Genomic DNA, 19,437 nt, shown 5'->3' on the forward strand with positions numbered 1-19,437 from the left:
TCAGCACTGTCCTTTGTCAGAGCTGGGAGGTGAGTGCACAGTCATCTCTGGCAAATTTGGAGGATCAATAGGAATTTCTGGTCCAGGAGAACTGGAAACTTCAGATGGAAGTATAAAAATGCCAGGAAACAAGGCCATGTAATACCATGAAGGTGTTATGGTCAAGAACATCTCTTCCTTCTCCCTCACAGCTTCGAGAAAACAAGCACCAAATTAAAAATCCTTTTGGAAATTAAGGGGTGTGTATCATCTTCCAGTAGGAGCTGGGAATTGTGCACAATTAAACCTGTCAAACACTGCCATGCTGGCTGGACAGAAAGAGGGGACTCCTCCACTTCAGGGCCCCTCATCAGATCTGAAGGAGTTTTGTAGTTTTGATGCTTTTATTCTCCTCAGCTCGACAGCCTCTTCTGATTGACTCCTATGCACTCGAGCAAAAACATCCCACACAAGTAAACTGAGGCACTTAACAATACTTACATAAAATACTGCAGACAGCTCCCTCATTTTCCACATTTGTACAGATACTTGTCATTTGTTTGGTTCATTTGAATGGGTTTATGATATGACCCCCTGGGAGCTCTTCCATATGGGGAATGAAGTTTCAAAATCTGCACATTCACAAATGGCAGCAAAATCCCATCACTTAGTGCAGAACAGCTATTAAATGGTGAGCAAACAAACATTAATTACAAGTTCATTGCACAATACAAACAATATTTCTTTAGGCATTCATTATTTGCCAAAACAAGCCTCTTTGGCAGACCTTTGTTCTTTTCTCTTTTCTTAATTTATTTTTCTTAGAGAAAATGAAGTTCTTTTTGCTTCCATCAAAGAAATAAAATTTCTGCTATGAGCTGTGATGTTTGGGAAGTTAATTCCAGATAGTCTTTCTCTTCTTACTTTGGCCTTTGAGGTTTCCAGCTGGGTGAGAGGCTGTGAAACTGCAGACTCTTGACTGCACTCTGAGGAGGAAACCCTGGAGGTCCTCTGCTCAAACACTGGTTTTTTTTGAGCTCTTCCTCTGCTTTATGGCACCCACCAGCTCTAAGCAGTATGTAACTGGTTTACATGCAAGTTTAAGTTGCACTGTAGCCACCTGAAGGCTCATGGGGAATCTTATTTTCTGTTCTTCAGCTGGGAGGTTTTAAATGAAACGGTGAAGGTGTTAAAATAAACCTCCCGTTTTGTTGTCAGTAATTTGGGCCCAGTCCAATTCTCGTTCAAATTAGTGGAGAGACCTTGATGCTTTGAATAGCAGTGAAATCAGATTATAATGCTGTTTCCCTGACCTATTTTTCCAGTCCTGGCTGAAGGCAGGGCTTGGGATGGCTTTGCCCGTGGCACTGCTGGCTAGAGCAGAGCAGAGCTGTGTGGCAGTGCCTGCACTGGGGCTGTCACACACTCAGTGGGGAAAACAAACAGGGACACACAGAGCTTTAGGTGAAATGTGTGGGTTTCAGTCAACTCTTCCCAGTTCTGCTCTCAGAGGCTTCCTATATTCTATCTCTGCAGTGACTTTGGTGTGTGTAGTTCAGTGGGGTCTGGATTTGGTCGCTGGGCTGCAGAGCTGCCGTGGGACGGTGCTGTTGTGTTACCATGTGTTTGCTCTTCACTGGGTTCTGGGAGCCTCCAGATGTTCCCAAAACTTAAAAACACATTCCCATTTTAAACTTTCATCTTGTAGTTCTCATGAGCATATTTGCACTGGTAGCTGTTGCTTCCCCTCACGTGTGAACCAAAGCCAGCCACTGCTCTCGGCTCCCTCGGTGATGGATGTTCTTCCTCCCTTCTGGAAGCTTTCTTGCAAGGAAAACACCTCCTATAGACAGAACCCAACTTTTGGGATGCCACTGTGTACTGTAGAAGAAATGTGGTCTAAGGCAAAGCCTCCTTCTGTTTGCAAAAAAAAAATAAAACCCCATTATTTTTAAGTGTAATGGGTTAAAACTGTACATAGCCATTGGAAAGTGGAAAAGCAGTACTAAATGCAAGTCAGCCTTTTGTGAAACTGAAAAAGAAGCCAGCAGGCATACATGTTTGTATAAAAAGTTACATAGAATTGTGCAATGGGGAGACAAGAGCACTTTATTGTTTGTTTGAATAAGGAATAATTGAATCGGGTGAAGTTGTTATTCCAGTGTCAGAGGGGGAAAGGACTATAATCCCCTATGGGGTGTTGTGCACCTTCCTGGTGTATAACCCTCAGTGCTTCCAGGGGAACGTGTTGGAATGCTGGTGGAAGAGAAGAGAGAGAATCTAATTCAGGGTAACTTAATCAGCGTGGCATATAACCAGGCTAAGGGGTTTGCAGCAGTATTTAATATTCATTGACTGTGTGCATGCGGAAAACATAAGCAAAATTGCTTTTTCAAATAGGTTTGCAGAGGCCTGGCTGAAAATGTAGCCCTTAATAAATATAGTTGTTAATCTGTTTTATTCCATGAAAGCTTTTATATTCTGCTTGTCACTGTATTTGAAACACCTTCCAGTTAATGTTAAGCACAAAGATTAACATCTGTTGGGAGCTATTTCTTCTCTCCTCCTTTCCCTTTCTGAGGAAGGAGCTGAGAGTTCTGGTTAGGATTCCTTTTTACCAGTTTGCTTGTTTTTAGTGGTCATGCTACTATTAATTGCATGCCACTGTATGTTGCTGTCAGAAGACTAGACACAGAAAACATTTGGTGTAGAAAGAGTTGAGGTTTGTGCTCTTAATTCTTAGAGAAGAAGGTTGAGACAGCTGACTCAGCCTTGCTGTAGGGACTCCCTGCACCAGGGAGTGGGGCCATAAGGACATTCCTTGAGGATGGTGGTATGGCAGAGCTTGGCAGTGACCAGAAATCTGGTCTTCTGCAGTATGGTCAAAGATGGACCTGTAGGGTCTACACCCAGATGCACATTTTCCAAAGTTTCCCTTTTTTCCCCCTCACCTTCCTGAGTGTCAGTTTTCTGTTCTAATGAGGGAAGTGATCCAAAGGCAGAACTGTCTGTTGCTGATACTTCAAACCTTCAGATCCAATCAGTGTTGTGAGCACTTTGAAGAGGACCTTGGTGAAGTCAGATCTCCTGATAGCACATGGAATCCTAAAGTATCCACAGAAACCTCAGGAACCATGCAAGCCATTTGAACACCTGACAGGGTACCTTTTTCCCAGCTGAAGACTCTCCTGTTTCTCCATGTCAAATGCTGCTCTGTGAGTAGCAGCAGACAAGAAGATTTGTGTCCCCTCTCTCCACTGATGCCACTTGTGTCTGTGTGAATGGGGTGGCTTCAGATCCACGTGTGGCTTGGATCTGGAGCCTCTGAGCCTCCAAGCCAGTTGTACAAGGTTGCAGTGGGTCTCTGGCCCAATGACAGGTGGATGGAAAGTTTTCTTTGTCTGCAGGACCTCAGCAAAGGCTTGAAGGAACTCTGTTTGCTGCTTCCTGTCCCTGAAACATTCATTTTCATCTCCTGGTGTCAGCATTTTGTGTGCTTCCATCTTGCTTAGGCTGTCAGCAGACAGAAATTATTTTTGTCCTTACTTTTATTACTATTTTTGTCTTTCAAGTTTTTTGATGTTGGCTGGTAAATGAGTTGGGGCTGGTCAAATTATTGTAATGTGCCTTTACTGTTGTCTAGAAGCAGGAAAAGCTCTGAAAGTGGTGGGCAGTCCAAAGCAGTGACATCCATGGTCTTTAAGGTGACACCAAAGTTTGAGTCCAGTGACTGCCCAGCTGTGTGGATTAGTCCAGAGCTTGCCTATGGAGGTATAGGAGGAAAGCAGACAAATGTGCACTGGTTTGTGCCTAAAGGCTTCATGGACACTTTATATTTAAATTGGAGGAAGTTAATCATAGATGAGTATCTGTGAGAGAAGCAAGCTGACTTGTAATGCTGAAAAGAGTGGAAATGGAAGGAAGTTATTGACTGGTGTGTATAATCACAGTCTGGCTTTTATATTTCTATTGTAATCCTAAACAATAAGGATTAAATTCTTTCCTCAGAGGCACAAAGATAACTGCATGTTCAAGGACAGAATCATTGTGCAGAAGGTAAAAAAGCAGAAATCCTTGTCAACTTCAACCTCTACTTGTTATTTTTTTTGAATAATATTGATTTTAATTTGCTGGTTTAATGGTGGTTTTTCCCCTTTGCAAATGGAGAGCAGCCACTTAATGAATCATCAGCTCAATAGCAGCAATGCCAAACCAGAAAATACAGGCAGTATGACTGAGGAGAAAATGTACATTTCATTAGCAAAAGTCAGTCAAGTTCCTGTGAAAATACAGTTTTGTGTTCAAAACACTGATAACATTTTAATGAAGAACTCCCACCTGAATGCCTTGTGCCAACATCCACAAAAAGCAGAGCTGGCAGATTCCTACTCTAAGCATCCCTCTCAGCAGAACTTCCATTTCTGTAGCATCGAGCAGAGCTGAAGGAGAAGAAAAACTAAATGAAAACACTTTGTCTTCTTAAAGATCGCACCGGGGTTCTTTCAGCTGTGTGTTCCCTGCCCACTAAAGCAAACACGGCAGGTACCCGGCACAGTGGGAAATGCCTGACAGTGGGGTGTGATTTAAATAGGTGTGAAAATCCCCCCAGAGTGACTCCTGCGGGGTGGGGAGTGTAAACTGAGACACTGGGGCTTGTTTGAGGGGCTCCTTGCAAACTTCTGGCCTTGCTGAAGTCTGTTCAGATTTGCTCTTGGTTTTGGTCAGATCAGGGTTTATTTCCCAGTCTGCTCTGACCAGGACAGCAGGATTGGATATGTGGGCTGGAGGAGCTGCGAGGGTTTTGTCCTGCATTTCAGACCACCCTTGTGTGGCTTCCTGGGCTGATATTCCAGGGAGATGCTGCAGAGAGGCTTATGTGGTGTATGAACGCAGGGCTCACCAAACTGGGTCATCTTGCCTGGAGTTTCCTCACGATCCACACTGAACAATAACTTCTTTCTGTGTAACCACATCAAGGGGAAGGAAGAAAAGTGGCTATGGATCCACAGTCACGTGTGATTTAAATCACAGTGTGATTTAAAATCTTCCCCCTGTGGCAAGAAGATAAACTCTGGTAATTTTGATTGTGGCCTCAGAACCAGGCTGAAGAGAATAGGAGTTTATCAGGGAAGGAACTAAAAGCCAACCAAGCTGGAAGCACTTGTATTTGAGTGAGTTGGGCACCCTGGATTTTAGGGAGTGTCACTGCTGTAAAGTTATGCAGAACCTTTTCTTTTGCACTGATTAAAAAAGGAGAGGGAGAGAGTCGGTCCTCAGCTGGCATAAACAGACACAGCTTTACTGAAGTCAGTGTGCATCTGTTCATTCTGGTGAAGGATATAATTACCCCATATTGCACTCATTTTATCAGCCATTGCTAATGTTTTCTGTGTGATCCTCTAAAGCTTTTCAAGAATGAAAGCTCTGTCTGCTGCTCCCAGCACTTTGCCTCTGTGACATATGAATTGTGCCAAATCCATTCTTGAGTTTTTGTTTTTAAGCTCCGAGTACAAGGGTGAAGTGAAAATAAAGTGTGAATAATGGTCTTTTTCTCAAAGGCAACGTGATATTGCGTTGAGCTGAAAAATTTACTCTCCTACAGATCGGCCCTGCCAGTAGGAAGGGCTGATGGATGCTGAGCACGATCCAGCTGATATCTGATACAGGGGAGGGGGAGGGCTCTCCAGGGTTGCTGACAAAGCTATAACAAGATCCAGGGATGGAAGCTGAAGTTAGGCAAATTCAACCTTGCAATAAATTGCCAGTCGTGAGCATAATAAAATATTATAGCAATTTGTTGGTGCTCGTGATGGATTTGTCGTTAAGGTCTTTACAGTATTTTCTTTTAAAATCAGTCTTCGGTTTCTGGGGGAAATTCTGAGGCCAGCCTGTGAGCTGGAGGATCAGGGTGATCCCCTTTGGTTTTGTAATTGAAGTGCACTTGTTAACTTCCCTTCTTTGCTAGGCCTGAAGGAGAACCATTTACCAGAATTGCCCTTAACAATTCTCACAGCACCCGCAGATCTGCACAGAGATAACTGTTCTAATTAAATCCCATCCTTTAGGACTACATGGGATTGCCCACAGAGATGGGGGGAATTGTGTGCTTTCCTTCCCTTCTCCTCCTTTCCCCCCCATACTTGTTTGGGTTGGATCTTGAGGGCTTATTTCGTGAGAGGTTTTCTTTTTCCCGTATTTTTCTTTGCTGTAGCATGGGAGCAACTCACCTGGTGGGATGTGCCTCAGGAAATAGATTGCCCGTGATCACAGTTGCCTTTGTCGTTGGTGTTAACCCTGTCAAACCCAGGCAAACCCAACACACTGACACGCATCAGGCTCTCCCACCTCCAGCACTCAGCAATCCCTTCACTCTGCAGCATTCAACAGTCTGTGCTCCTGAGAGCTGCCATGATGTTTGGGTGAAATGGAAGCCTTTGAGCTTCGTGCAGGGACATCTGGATGGAGCTTAGTGATGTGGGACATACAAGAAGTCGTCTTAGTGACAGGAGCTGATTCTCTCCTGATCTGAAACTCTTTCAAATATATTAAATTAGAGGCTGTCGAACATAAGATCACTCTGCACATCTCACAGGATTGGGCTCCCTGTTAGTTCCCTGTCTGAAAAGTAGTGAATGCTCAGGTCTGAGAACATCTTCTTGAGAAGAGTGCTCACCTGCAGGCTGTCTGAGCAGCACCAGGGCTGGCTGGACACCTGGAATGAAATGTTTCTGTTATTGTGGGCATTGAGGAAACTCGAGAGCAACACAGGTTTGGGAAATCATTCTACTCGAGAAGCAGCTCTCTCTTCTCGTGCGTTTTGAGCCCTGGTAGTATCACATTCTGTTTTGACAGCTGTCAGAAGTTAAATGAGAGATACTTGGGGAGAGGAGGGTTGAGCTACAGGAGAATTGTTATTTGCAGCGCTCGCCAACAGTTGCAGTTTTCACTTGGTAACACACATTCTGTCTGTTATTCTTTCTCTTTTCTTCTCCTTTGCTCAACTTCTGCACCTTTTATTCCTGGGGCTCTTGTGACGGGGACTGGTGCCATCCAACCCGTGCTGCTTGCAGGAGGAAACATCTTTGTGATGCTGTGCATGTGCAGTGCCCGTCCTGCCCGAGTTTTATCCCAGCCCTTCTTCACTGACTGCCAGCTTCCAAACTTCTCCTAGTGCCACTGGCCTCCTTTCATCTGCCAAATTTAAGCTACAGTTTAACCCTGAGGAAAAGGGTTTTACACTCCCTCTTTCCTTCTTTTTGTTTATTTTTCTTTGTTCTCAACCGACACCGTTTATCCTCAGATTACTGCAGCAGTTTGCTTGTAGAGGTGACACTCTGCCAAAGGTCCCTCACATAGCTGTATATTAAATACTTGCCCTTAGTGTTTATATCTCAGGGGGAAACATTCCCAGGTGTTGGAGCACAGTGGCTTCTATGTTTGCTTTCTGTTTCAGATTGGCGGCTGCAGAAATTAACATTATTTACCCTTTAAATTATTAGAGCTTTAACTCGGGAGAACCTGAAACTTTTTTTTTTTTTTTTTTTTTTTTGCCCTGTAGTCAACCCTTTTCGTTGTCCCGTAATTGCAAATAAATAACGCTCTCCCAAGGCCGGCTGAAGTTGGCGGGGAGTTCTCAGAGGCTGTTCCTCCTCTGCAGCACACGGGGGCAGAAGGCGCCCGGCCTATGTTCTGTGCTGCGCCGCTTCGGTGAGTCCTGCCGGATCATTTCGGCCTGCCAGGGCTTCACAAAGGAATTTAGCACTTGGGAAAATTAAGTTCTGTTTAATTGTCTGTGCAGGAAGAGCTTATTTTATGGCCGAGTGAGGTGCGTTCGTCCCCAGCTCGCAGGGTGTGAGTTACGGGCGTGGGGAGGGTTCACCGAGGTGTTACATCTGACAGTCAGTGTGTATGTGCAGTAGTGCAGAAGAGATAATTATATAGCTGGAATATATATAGGCATTTAGCTTTAATTAGGCTTTTGATTAAATATAAAAGTGCAATTAAGAGTGACAGATACAGTAGATCCTGGTAGACGACATGACAGTTTTTGGCTAGAAGAACTCCTGTGCTGATTTTTTGTCAGACTTGATTTTTTCTAAAGATCTTAATGACTGTTCTATTGAATCTTTGATCTGAATTGCTCTGTATTCTCTCTCTCTCTCTCTCTCTCTCTCTGTGCTTATCTGTCTGTTTACAGTATTTCTGTTTGTAGCAGATGTTAGATTAATTTACAAGAAAATTGTTTTGTTTCAGGGAAGGATGATAAAATTTAGACTACAGCCAAGCAACTAAGAATTAAATTTGGATTTTTTTTGTCCATGGTAATACCTTTTAACTGTATTTCACCAAGCTTCTCAGTCTTCCTTTTCTGGGTAATGATGCTATTTCTGTGAACGTGTCTCTGAGCACACAGGCGTAAGCAATTTGTTAAAGGCTTACATATGAGAGACTTACATAAGATTTAACATGGGAGGGGAAGGACATTATTATGAAAATGTAAAAGCAGATATTGCAAGATCTGCTTGTATCACTGATACAGATGTGAACAAATTGCTTTGAGTATCATGTCTCCTATTGCACTGAGCTGATGTTGATGTTAGAAGCCCTCAGTTTTGCACAATGCCTGGGCCAGAGTGGGTTTGAACCAATCCTCTGTGCACTACTTTTGAAAATAAGGCCATTAACTAACTATGGGTATGAAGTTAATTATAGAGTCCTCCCTTAAACAACTTGGCCAGGATATTTGTCTTGTATCTTAGCTCAATAAGTCAGATAATAATGATACAAAGTGATCAGGTAAAGGCAAAAGAGCAAAGAACCCTTCAGTGTGCCTTGACTGCGGTTAGTTGGAGCTTCACGTAGTTTCTCATCATTTCACAGCGGGGCTCTGAGGCTTTCCAGCGTCACCCCAGAGCTGTGAGCCCAACAGAGCAGCTCCCTGGCTTTGTTGCTGCACGTAATATTTGCTGTGGGGACAAATGGGTTCAGCTCCTCCTTGGTGAGGCAGAGAATGATGTTCTGCCCATCAGTGAATGCCCGTGTGTGCACTGAATTGCTTCCTTAGGCTGGAGACTGAAGTCAGCATCCTTGGAAGGGCTCCCGTAGACTCCAGCGTGGTGACACAGGCAGCTGTTCCCCATGTCTGTCTGTTACAACTTGTCATTTTGTTTCACAGTATGGGAGGTGTGAGAAGTGACAGGACTAAATAAGCACAGAGGGAACAGTCGGTTGTATCTGGCCGTGCAAACGAATGAGCTGGGAGTGAAGTTAACTTCATGTGAAGCAGCTTAAATTATTTATTTTCAATCCTGGAGCTGTACTTAACGTGTTGTTAAGGCAGAGCCATGTTGACAGGGTGACATTAATTACCCCACTGGAAACACACCGCGGTAGCTGAAAACAATTGTTCTCACTGTCACTGATGGCTCTGGGTACAGCCTCAGCCTGTGCAGAGCCGGCCAAAGTGTCCTCCTCCACCCCTGCATCCACCCACAGCTGTAAACTGGCTCTTTACTTACAGCCACAAAAGATGAGGTTTGATGGTTGTGGCTTTCTTGTGCCCCTCTCTCTCTATTTTGTTTGGGTTTTTTTTTTTTTTGTGAGCTGAGTGACTGTGTGATTGATCTCCTCTCCACTAGACATGGCATGTCTTAAACACATGAGGATGGTCATTCACTGATCCAGGGCATATGCTTTACTGTTCCTGTAAATCCCACAACTCCCTTAATGATTCAATCCTACTCCTTAATTCATAGCAGGAGTGTTGTGTCCAGAATAGGAAGTTATTGTGTATGGGTTTTGCATTCTTTGTCCAGGGTTTGGCTTACACATCCCTGCTGAGAACTGGATGTGACTTGACTAGCACTTGTCTGGATGTAAACTAATAAAAGTGAGGAACTGACTTTTTCCCTCCCTTCTTGTTCAGCACTGCGATGAGTTAGGGACTCCAAAATGGCCCAGCTGAGAAGCACTGGAATATATCTACAAGTAAATGAATGGCTGGCTACTTGCAGTTGCTATGTAATGTTTTTCTAGATGCTCCTGGTCCATGGTTAATGCAACCAGAGATCCTGCTGGGAGAATGTGAGTGAGCAGTGTTTGTTCCCTGAGCTGAGCTCGGTTGGTTAAAACTTGGTGGTAATAACACCAAGGTCAAGGGTTCAGTCCCCTGTATGGGCCATTCAGTTAGAAGCTGGACTCGATGATTCCTTGTATCAGAACATTCTGTGATTCTGTATCTACAAGTAAAGGAATGGCTGGCTACTTGCAGTTGCTAGGTAGTTTTTCCAGATGCTCCTGGTCCACGGTTAATGTAATTAGAGGTTTTACTGGGAGAATGCAAGTGTGCAGCGTTTGTTCATGACAGTGCGAGGCTGTGCCTTATAACATCTACCTCTCTGTTTGTAGGTTAGGCCAAAGACCCTGATTCCAGACAGCCTCCCTATCTCCCCGTGCAGAGACCAACCTTCCAAGCAGCCTCCCACCTTCCAGAAGGCGACCGTAGTGAGCATCAAGAACCCCAGCCCCGCCCTCCCGACCGCCAACAACACCGTCAGCCATGTACAGCCGCCCCCCAGCCAGCCCCAGAGCGTCAGCGAGCCCCTGCCCTCCCCTCTGAGCGGCGGCAGGGTGGCCTACGCCATCATCTCCACCTCCCCCAGCAATGCAGCCCCCATCAGCTCCAGCGCCGCCGTCTCCGTGGTCAGCGACAGCATCAAGGTGCAGCCGCTCCTCATCAGCGCCGACAGCAAGGTGGGGCTTGGGCTGCTTTAAAGGGAAACCCAGGGGAAATGAACCCAACTCAAAGCAGGGATTATAAATCAGAATAACAATTTAATAAAATAATACAATAAGTACGATTATACAGACAAACAGTTGGGTTTAACCCAACAAAACCCAAATGTATAACCCAGCACCCTGGGGCATGAACAGAGTGGTGTTCTTTGGGCCCCCTGAGTCCAAAGGAAAAGGAGAGGGGAAAACCTGTTGGTGAGAGTGCTGGTGCAGTCTGGGCAAGAGTGGAGATTGCAGTCCGGTTGAGGGTGGTGGTCTCAGTCTGGTTGAGAGCGGTGATCTGCAGTCTTCCTCTGGATCCCACGAGTGGTTAAAAAAGTCCCAAGACTCCAAGATTATATATCCTCAGGTTCAGGCAGGAATGCCCAGTCCCTCCCTCAGGGTGGGCAGTTCCACACTGGGTGTGAGGACAGGAGCACCCTCCTATCTCACAGGCCTCTTAACACCCAATTTACAGCCTGAGGGGTCAGGGCTGCTCTGGGCAGAGGGTGTAAATGGTCTGTTGATAACAGTTTCTGGGAAATGGCATGGAAGGCTCTAGAATACACAGTTCTGGGTTACACCCATACAGTGATGAGCTGGTCCCAGCTGTTCTAACTAGGGCAGGGCTTTACCTCCCCCTGGGCAGCACGTACAGCAACCCCGTGGCAGGGGCAAGCAGGGTGTTCCCCTGGGAGGGCACAGCCCTGAGCAGAGCAGTGGCAGTGGCTCTTCTTGAGGAAAATAATCAGAAAGCAAAGGGAAAACTCTTCAGGGCACACAGAGATGCTGGGAGACATTTGTCTGTGTACAGGCCTGTTTTTTGGTGGGAACAAAACCCATCATTCTGTAGCCTGACATTAATGGGACCATATGATCTCCCATTTCCTTAAACCAATCCTCACTAATAACATCCCTGAATTCTGTGCAGGCTCAGATTTCCTATGGACTCCCTCTTCAATTATACAGTGATAGGAGTTATATCAGCTGACCCCGGGGGAGTATATAAAATAATCAGGCATTCCCTCCTGCACTTCCAGGGGAACACCAAATGAAATGAGGGCTCAGGGTTTCAAAACTGATCAGCACAGGAATCAGTAGAAGAAAATTCAAGTTATGAATTACTTGTCTCCTCGTTGTACCGCTTTTCAGCTTTGAAATGCAAGAACTTCACCACTCTAACACCAGAAACAGATTCAACAAAGGCTGCCAATGTGCCCAGCAGACATTCACTGTCATTTACTACTGGGATTCCCCTACTTTTGGTCTTGTTGGCAGCACAGGTTCTCATAGAGTGCTAAAAAAGAATACAGGATGTAGGAAGGCTTTTGAGGTAAACAAGAGCAGACATCTTTTCCCCATTTCTTTGCCATAATTTGTTTTTCTTTTACTTAAAAAAGCTGCTGGTTAACAAAACCATCCCTTTTTATGCTCTAGGAACTTCTAAAGTGACCAGACTGAGATGAAGTATCTAACAATTAAATAACATGGATTGAAAGTTAGCAATGAAATAGATGGAAAAGGTCCAACATTCAAATCTAATATTTTTAATATTTGTCAAGAAGGTGAGCTTAGGAAGGTCTTCCACAGTCCTTTGTGAAGATTTGATTATGGGTATAAACTCACATGTGGGCAGAAATTGTCATTCATTCCTTTTAATTTAATACCTCCTGAGGTAACGTGACCTGCACTGTGTAAATCTTCGTGTGGTAATTCAAACATGAGCAGCTGGAGTTACTAACACACATGTGTGGGAATGAGAGATCTAGAATGTCCTAATTCCTAGAGGTTCTAAACCAGAGCTGGTTTTACTGTAAAACATGTAGTTTGTTTTGTTTATGGAAACTGGGCATCCAGTGCTCATAACACATAAAGGCAGAGGGATGAACTCTGATCTCAGTTACATGAGGAGTGTCTTCCTCCCCATCCACGGGCACTTACTCTGAATAAAGCTGGTTATGAGACTGAGATCTCATAACTGAGATCAGGTTGGCTCTGAATGTGTAGTGATCCCATCTCTTCTACCTGTACACAGAATAAAATCAAAGGAAAGGCCTTAAAATCCCTGCTAGAGCGTGGCTGCTCAGCCAGCTCCAGAAGTCCTCCAGATAGAAAGTGTCCTCATTTTCAGAGGCACTGATTGAGTGACTCCCTTAATCTGCTGGAGGTTTGTAATGCACCAAAACCCATTAATTTTTAGAAACTTTAGTATGGGTTTAGGAGCCAAACCTAGCTATTCAGTTTTTTTTATACTTTTGGCTTGTGACTTGCATTTCTTTTCTGCAGGGGTATGAAGTAACCCTTCAAAGAAGAACCCAAGGTTTCAGGCAGAAATATCCAGTTTCATGTAGTGAATTCTCTTATTTGTACATTGTCTTCTAGGTTATCATTATTCAGCCTCAAGTCCAAACCCAGACAGAAAGTAAAGTGGAGACAAAGAAACCTCCTGAAGAGTCAGCTCAGGGACCCCCTGCTACCAAAAAGAAAAAGGAGGAAAATCCAGAGGTGATTTTTTTCTTTTTCATTTCTAATAAATGAGCTCCAGCATGGTTAAGTTATGTCACAAAATGTAACATAACTTGTGGGTCTCATAACAATCTTGGCACCTTGCAAGGCTGTAGCTGGAGTTCTGGTGAAAGGTGCATACAAGCTTAAGATATTTTCTTTTGTTAGCAAATATACAGCATTGGGTTTACCGGTGGCATATGAGGTGAAATTAACATTTCTTTTGTCTTCTTTGTAATGAATTTTGCAATTTTTAGCTTGTATTTAACAACAATTTCTTACATTTGCTGTGTCTTCCCACATGTACGCAGATTCTGGTCTGAAACACATTAAAATCCTTCAAACTGAGTAAGAGAGCAGAAGGGAGGTTATAAGATGAAAGAGATTTAATATACTGCATTTTTAATATTCTTAATATACCATTTTTTTAATTTCAGCTAAAAATATAAACCACAAGTCCTTGTAGAAATGGTATCTCTCTTCAGCAGACATTTTGGTTTTTTGTCTGGGTGTACTCACATTAGATTGGGTGTGCTTTTGAGGCAGTTTGAGGAGTTACACAAGCTGAATCTACTGCTATTGTAGAAATGCTCAGCTCATGTGGAATCTTAACCTCACCAGTCTAATAAATGTGTAGCACAAAAGCATCCTTGGAGCTGTAGGCTTAAGAGGATTATTACAGTATAAATTTATAATGTTACTTGAGGCATGTGGGTGGTCATTTGTTTTACCATTTTAAGAGGTTCATATAGTTAAACGGTGTTAAGAATAAATATTTTAGCCCAGAATATCACAGCTTTATGCAGAAGCTCTGCAGAACTACACTTAAGAGACCTCCCAAGTTTAAAATCTGCCTCTCCTGTGAATCTTCACTGCCACTGAATGAGGGGACTGTGGAGTCCTGCTTTTTTTAGGCAGGTATTTCCAAAACCTTATTAATTTGGTAGCACCTTAAGGGCAGAAAGGTCAGTAGATCCTGCTTAAAAGCAGAATGTTAGGAAAAAACATTCATTTTTCGCTGCCTGTAACTTATCTCCATGGAAAGAATATTGGACAAAAGTGTTCCAGAGAGATGCAGGAGGAGATGATGGGACTGGGCCCACTTTTTGGTATGGCATCCATAAATTTAATGAGCTCTTTTAATTGCTAATTAGACTATCTCAACAACCTTTTTCTGCCCATGAATATCGTTCCTACCCTGTATATCCTGGAGGTCTCAGCAAGTTCTTTTTTCTGAGTAGGGTGCTGATGCCCTTAAATGTGACAATTCTTTTCTTTTCATAGATTTATTTCATGGCCATAAATAGGTAGGTCTAGAGTTAATTTCTTTTGTTCTTTGAAAGTAAACTTTAGTTGATTATCATGTATTTATGCAATTAGTGCAATTAGAACTAACAGCATAATTAGTGTAAATACATGTAATGACATAAATAGAACATGTAATTACAAAATGAAATGCTTTTGTGAAAATCTTTGTTTTGCTCCATGAAAAGATGTGCTGTGTGTTTCTGAAAGCACTCGTGGCTTTTAAGCAGATGATTAAATTTAAAGCAAAGAGTAACAAAGATGCCATATTTCTAAAAAGAAAACAGGGACTCGAGGCACTTCTCTTCAAGCTTTTATTTATCTTCAAAGCACAAAACTGAGGCAGGAACTCCAAGAGGACCCTACGTAGATGTTAATCGGGACAGAATGGGATTCAACAAATTAAACTGCAAATTTAAAGCAAACCAACCAGAAACATCCAGACTTACCAGTGGCCAGGAATCCCATGTGCAGGTACTGAGTGGACCTGAGTGAACAGAAAGGAGTGAGGATGATCACTGTCTTTTGTTCCTGGCTTGGTCATCCTGCTGGGAGACCACCAAGCTGATCCTGGACAACGTTTGCATTCTACAAGTTTTTTATCTAAGAGGAAAATTACTGCCATCAATGCTGGTTCTTTCTTCTGCCAGTGTTTCTAATCCCACCTAAGAAGCACAAGAGAGATACGTGGCAGTTGTGAACTAAATGCTAATGTTAGGCCTGGATTAAAAAAATGGAGAAACTGAAGTCTTGGTTTTGCAGCTTCCTGAACAGAGGAGAAACAACAGGCCCTGTGCTACCTGAAAGGAAAGCATTGCAATGGAATTCGAATTTTGAGTTGAATCCAACAAGCTACAGGAGTGTGAAATATCCAAACCCATAAAAACAAATATGCTGTTGATATAATATGATTGTTTAAAAGAATACAGCTTCTACTGGGATTTTTTAAGAAGGAACCAATTTTCAAATCCCTATAAATGTTAACCCTTTCTGTGTTCAATCATGACTTAATTATCAAGTCCATTTGTGATGGCTCTTTGTATGTAAAGCTGCCATTACATTTAACTAGATATATATTCAAATAATTTTAGCACGGAGAGACATTGTTTAGCAAACACTCCAGTACTCAAATAATTTCAGTTGGGGCATCAGAAAACGTGTGTTTCCCCTGCAGTTTGATCTTGGGGTGACACAGGCAATTCCATGCTCCCTTGGGAACACACAGTTGCACGTTAACCATTCCCACTTTGTGGTTCTGCACCTGAATGTTGTGATTTCTCCTGCTCCCAGCTCTGAGATTTATCCTGCCACGCTTACTTTTTGATGGGGGTGAGGTGAAGCTTGTAATTCCCCTCAGTTGACTAATTTTCTTCTCAGATCTGCACGGTGGATCTCGGATCAAATATTCATCTTTCCCTTCAGGTGTGGGGCCCCCACTGTGCCTGGCTGGTGTTTTAGGCATGTCAGGAGGGAACATTATTGAAATCAAGGTCTGACATGCAAATGAACACATGCACTTGTCATTAGCACGGCTGTGGAAGGCAGAGATACAGCATGAATATATATTTCATGCCAGTGATGAGATTCTACAGCACCATTTTTTAATCTACAGGGAGGGTTACACGCCAGGGGGTTGTGGAAAGAAAATATTCCTGTCTTATGAGGGTGTTAGTTCACCTGTTTGACGAGGATATTTTCACAGATACAAGAGGGGTGTGGATGTCCAGTGCTGACCCTCAGGTTCTGAAGGACACACCCAACAGTTAGATCTTTCCATCTACAAAATGAGGACGTGCCTGCTTTCAGTGTCACTGTGTGACAGTCACAATTGCAAGGGAAATCGTAGTTCCAGTGACTTCCTAGTTGATTTTATCCTGAAATGAAATGAGAAGTTGAATCATCAGGCTTTTCACAAAACAAGAAGGTCAAACTAATCTTGTCTTGGAAGTGTTGAAACGTGTTCTCCTGACACTTCTTTGATTGAAACAGAATGTTTTGACCTGCTGCTGCTTAAACACTGTGTTTTAGTTTGACCTGAACCTACACATTTTATTTGGGGTGAGTATTATAATTTCATCTTCCTGTGGTCTTTGTGCACTTCATCAGAGTTGGACTGTGGGCTTTGCTTGCCTGGATTTCCCAACAGGTTGGGTTTCACAGTCAGATTGTCCCTCCTGTGGAACTGCACCTCACAAAAATGCCGCTTGGGTGACGTGACCCAACGAGATTGTTCAGCACAGCAGAGGGAGGAAGAGACCCCCGAGGCCCCTCCAGTACCACAGATGTGACTGAAAACCAAGGAGTTCAGTTCAGTTTGGCCTTGGAACAACACAGCAGAATTTCAGCTGGAATAAAAACTCCAGCAAAACTTTTGCTGCGAGGGAAAGTTTCCCAATGAAAAATCCCTGACAGAAAATTTGGAATCTGCTCTAGTGCTTGTCCTGTCACTGCATCAGCATGTTTTGAGGATTTTTTTAGTATGAAGGCGTGTTTTGTGCATACACAGTTTACAAGAGTTGTAAGCAATATTTTATGTCAGGTTTCTCATGCAAAATGAGTTCACCAGCATCAGTGGGAGATGTTTGTTCACTCCTCTTTAGGGGAAAATATTGGATTAGTGTTCCTTTTCATAATTCATGCACATGGTGTTCTTTTTGTAACTTGGGAAGAGAAATTTCTGATGTGTTTTTATTTTGCGAGGAGGGGACTTTCAATATGCTTCAGATGTCTTGTTTAGTGTTGTAAAGCTCAGTGGAAGTTTAATATACCTTACTTTGCTTCATACAGCTTGCTCATATCCAATAAAAGCAGTGCCATGTCCAGATAGGAATAATAATACACAATGACCTCTCCACAGAGTGGAGTGACAAGCCAGCTGGCAGTTGAATTGATTTGACTGGCTGGATTTTGGTCCTGGGCTGTATAAAATCAGTAGTCACATAACACTGGCTTCAGAAATCTCTGAATTCCTGAAGTTCATACAGTCCTACAAGTGGGACGTGACTCACCAGGCATATCTGAAGCAAACCTTCAATTAAAGTTCTTCGTATTGCTATGCAATCCAGTAAGATACATTTCTAAAAGACCTTTACTGGGTTTAGTCTGTCAAGACTAGTTTTATTTATTTACTTACCATGATCACTGTAGTGGAAAATCTAACCCCTGTTTATTTTTTCCTTAGAAAATAGCCTTCATGGTAGCATTAGGACTGGTTACAACGGAACATTTGGAAGGTAAGAGGGCATGTCTTGTCTCACAGTTCCTTTTTGGAGTGAAATCTTTTCTCTTGGCTGCCCTGAATCTCACAGGATGGCTGAGGTTGGAAGGGAGCACTGTAGTCCAACCCCCCTGCTCAAGCATCATCTGCTCTCTCCCATTTGAGATGGACTTTCAGGTTTTGAGTAGGTCTTGTCATCTTGAGAGTCCCACAGAGTAATGTGTAAAACACTGGTGAAAATCCAGCACTGGTTTCATAGGGATTTAAGCAAATTAGAAAACTCCCTCTCACAAAGAATCCCTTCCCTCCGTTCCCTCCCATTTAGCAAAAAACTTATGAAACTTCCAGTCTGATCCCGTGTTTGTGTGAGAGCTGCTCGCCCAACTTCCCAGTTCTGAACACGAGTTCAAACAAATCCTGCACAGAAACTAAATGCAGCATCACAGAGCTTTCAGTTTGCTTCTCCAGCCTCCCAAAAATACCTTGCAAGGGTTTGCAGATTTGCAGCTTTCTTTGCCTCAGCCTTTGTCAATCTGAAATCACGGATGAGAGGGGAAAGAATTATGGATAAGAGGGAAAAAATCATGGATGAGAGGGGGAAAAAAGAGTTGGTTCAGTAAATTTGCCAGTGGTGTGAGATGAATCAATGGTTTCTTGGCAGAATGGATTATTTCTTATAGAGAGAGATGATGCAACTATTTTTAAGGAAAACGCTGCAGCCTGATGTGTTTTAATTCCATGCTCAGCTCAGACAAGTTGCTGGGATTCCACCAGTATAAGGAGAGAAAGGTGGCGTCTGTGTCAGCTGACAGCGATTCTTGGTCACAAAAAATGTTAAATTGATATATTTACCACCCATCCCATGGACCACAGCCAGCAAAATGCATAGGAAGTTCCAGTGTACTCAGTCTAAGTCTTATGGGCTTTGCTTTAGGCACCTGCTTAGGGGCCTTGCTGACACCTCCCATTTTACACCTTGATTTCTTTGCACTAAGATTCCCTGTTCCTTGGTTTTAAGCCAGGCTGTGAATTAAGGAAGAAATAGCACCTGAATTGTAAGGTCTCCTAATATATACAGCGGGCTTTCTGTGGGTCTTGTTGCCATTTTTCAATGTCTTTCCTCTTTAAATCTGCATTTGAGAGAATCATTTAATGTCCCAGTGACCGAGAATTTGAAAGCAGTTTAAAGAAACTTTAAGCCATCGACGTTTTTAATCCCTTAATGGTAATGGATTGAAATGGAAATCAAAAAGCTGCAGCAATTTTGGGAGAAGATTTATAATCCAAAAAGTGCAAATGACGACTGGTTTCTTGTTTCCTTTGTCTAAGGAAAATAGGACAACATTTGAAATTATGCTGAAGTGCAAATTATGCTTACAACAGAGAGGACTTCATTTTGAATAATTCTTTACCCTTTGATTTTATTGGAACTAATAAATTGTTTGTGTGAATTTAATGCTTATTTTCAAAATGCCAAGTGCTGCTCTGCTCTGTTTGTTCAACACTAAGTGTGGACATGCACATTTTGAACCAAACTGCTGCAACGCTGATCCCGCGGAATCGATTCCTGCAGACAAATTCACTTTTTATATTCCTACTAGCATTAAATAAATGGCTCCAACAAAGAGCTATTTGCTATGGAAAGGGTATTTCTTCAT

At 43.0% G+C, this 19,437-nt stretch overlaps 1 protein-coding gene across 2 annotated transcripts in view; it reads left to right on the top strand.

Moving 5' to 3' along the window:
* Positions 1–19,437, top strand: part of PHF21B (PHD finger protein 21B) — a 144,332-nt gene that overhangs the window by 109,660 nt on the left and 15,235 nt on the right. For both annotated transcript variants that reach the window (XM_029963973.1, XM_008919368.4), the window contains 3 exons: positions 10,387–10,731; positions 13,135–13,257; positions 17,744–17,795. In XM_029963973.1, coding sequence (XP_029819833.1) covers positions 10,387–10,731; positions 13,135–13,257; positions 17,744–17,795 — 520 coding nt within the window. The remainder of the gene's footprint in view (positions 1–10,386; positions 10,732–13,134; positions 13,258–17,743; positions 17,796–19,437) is intronic.

This window comes from Manacus vitellinus, unplaced genomic scaffold, assembly GCF_001715985.3.
Source record: "Manacus vitellinus isolate BGI_N305 unplaced genomic scaffold, ASM171598v3 scaffold_66_pilon, whole genome shotgun sequence".
NCBI classification, from domain to species: Eukaryota; Metazoa; Chordata; class Aves; order Passeriformes; family Pipridae; genus Manacus; species Manacus vitellinus.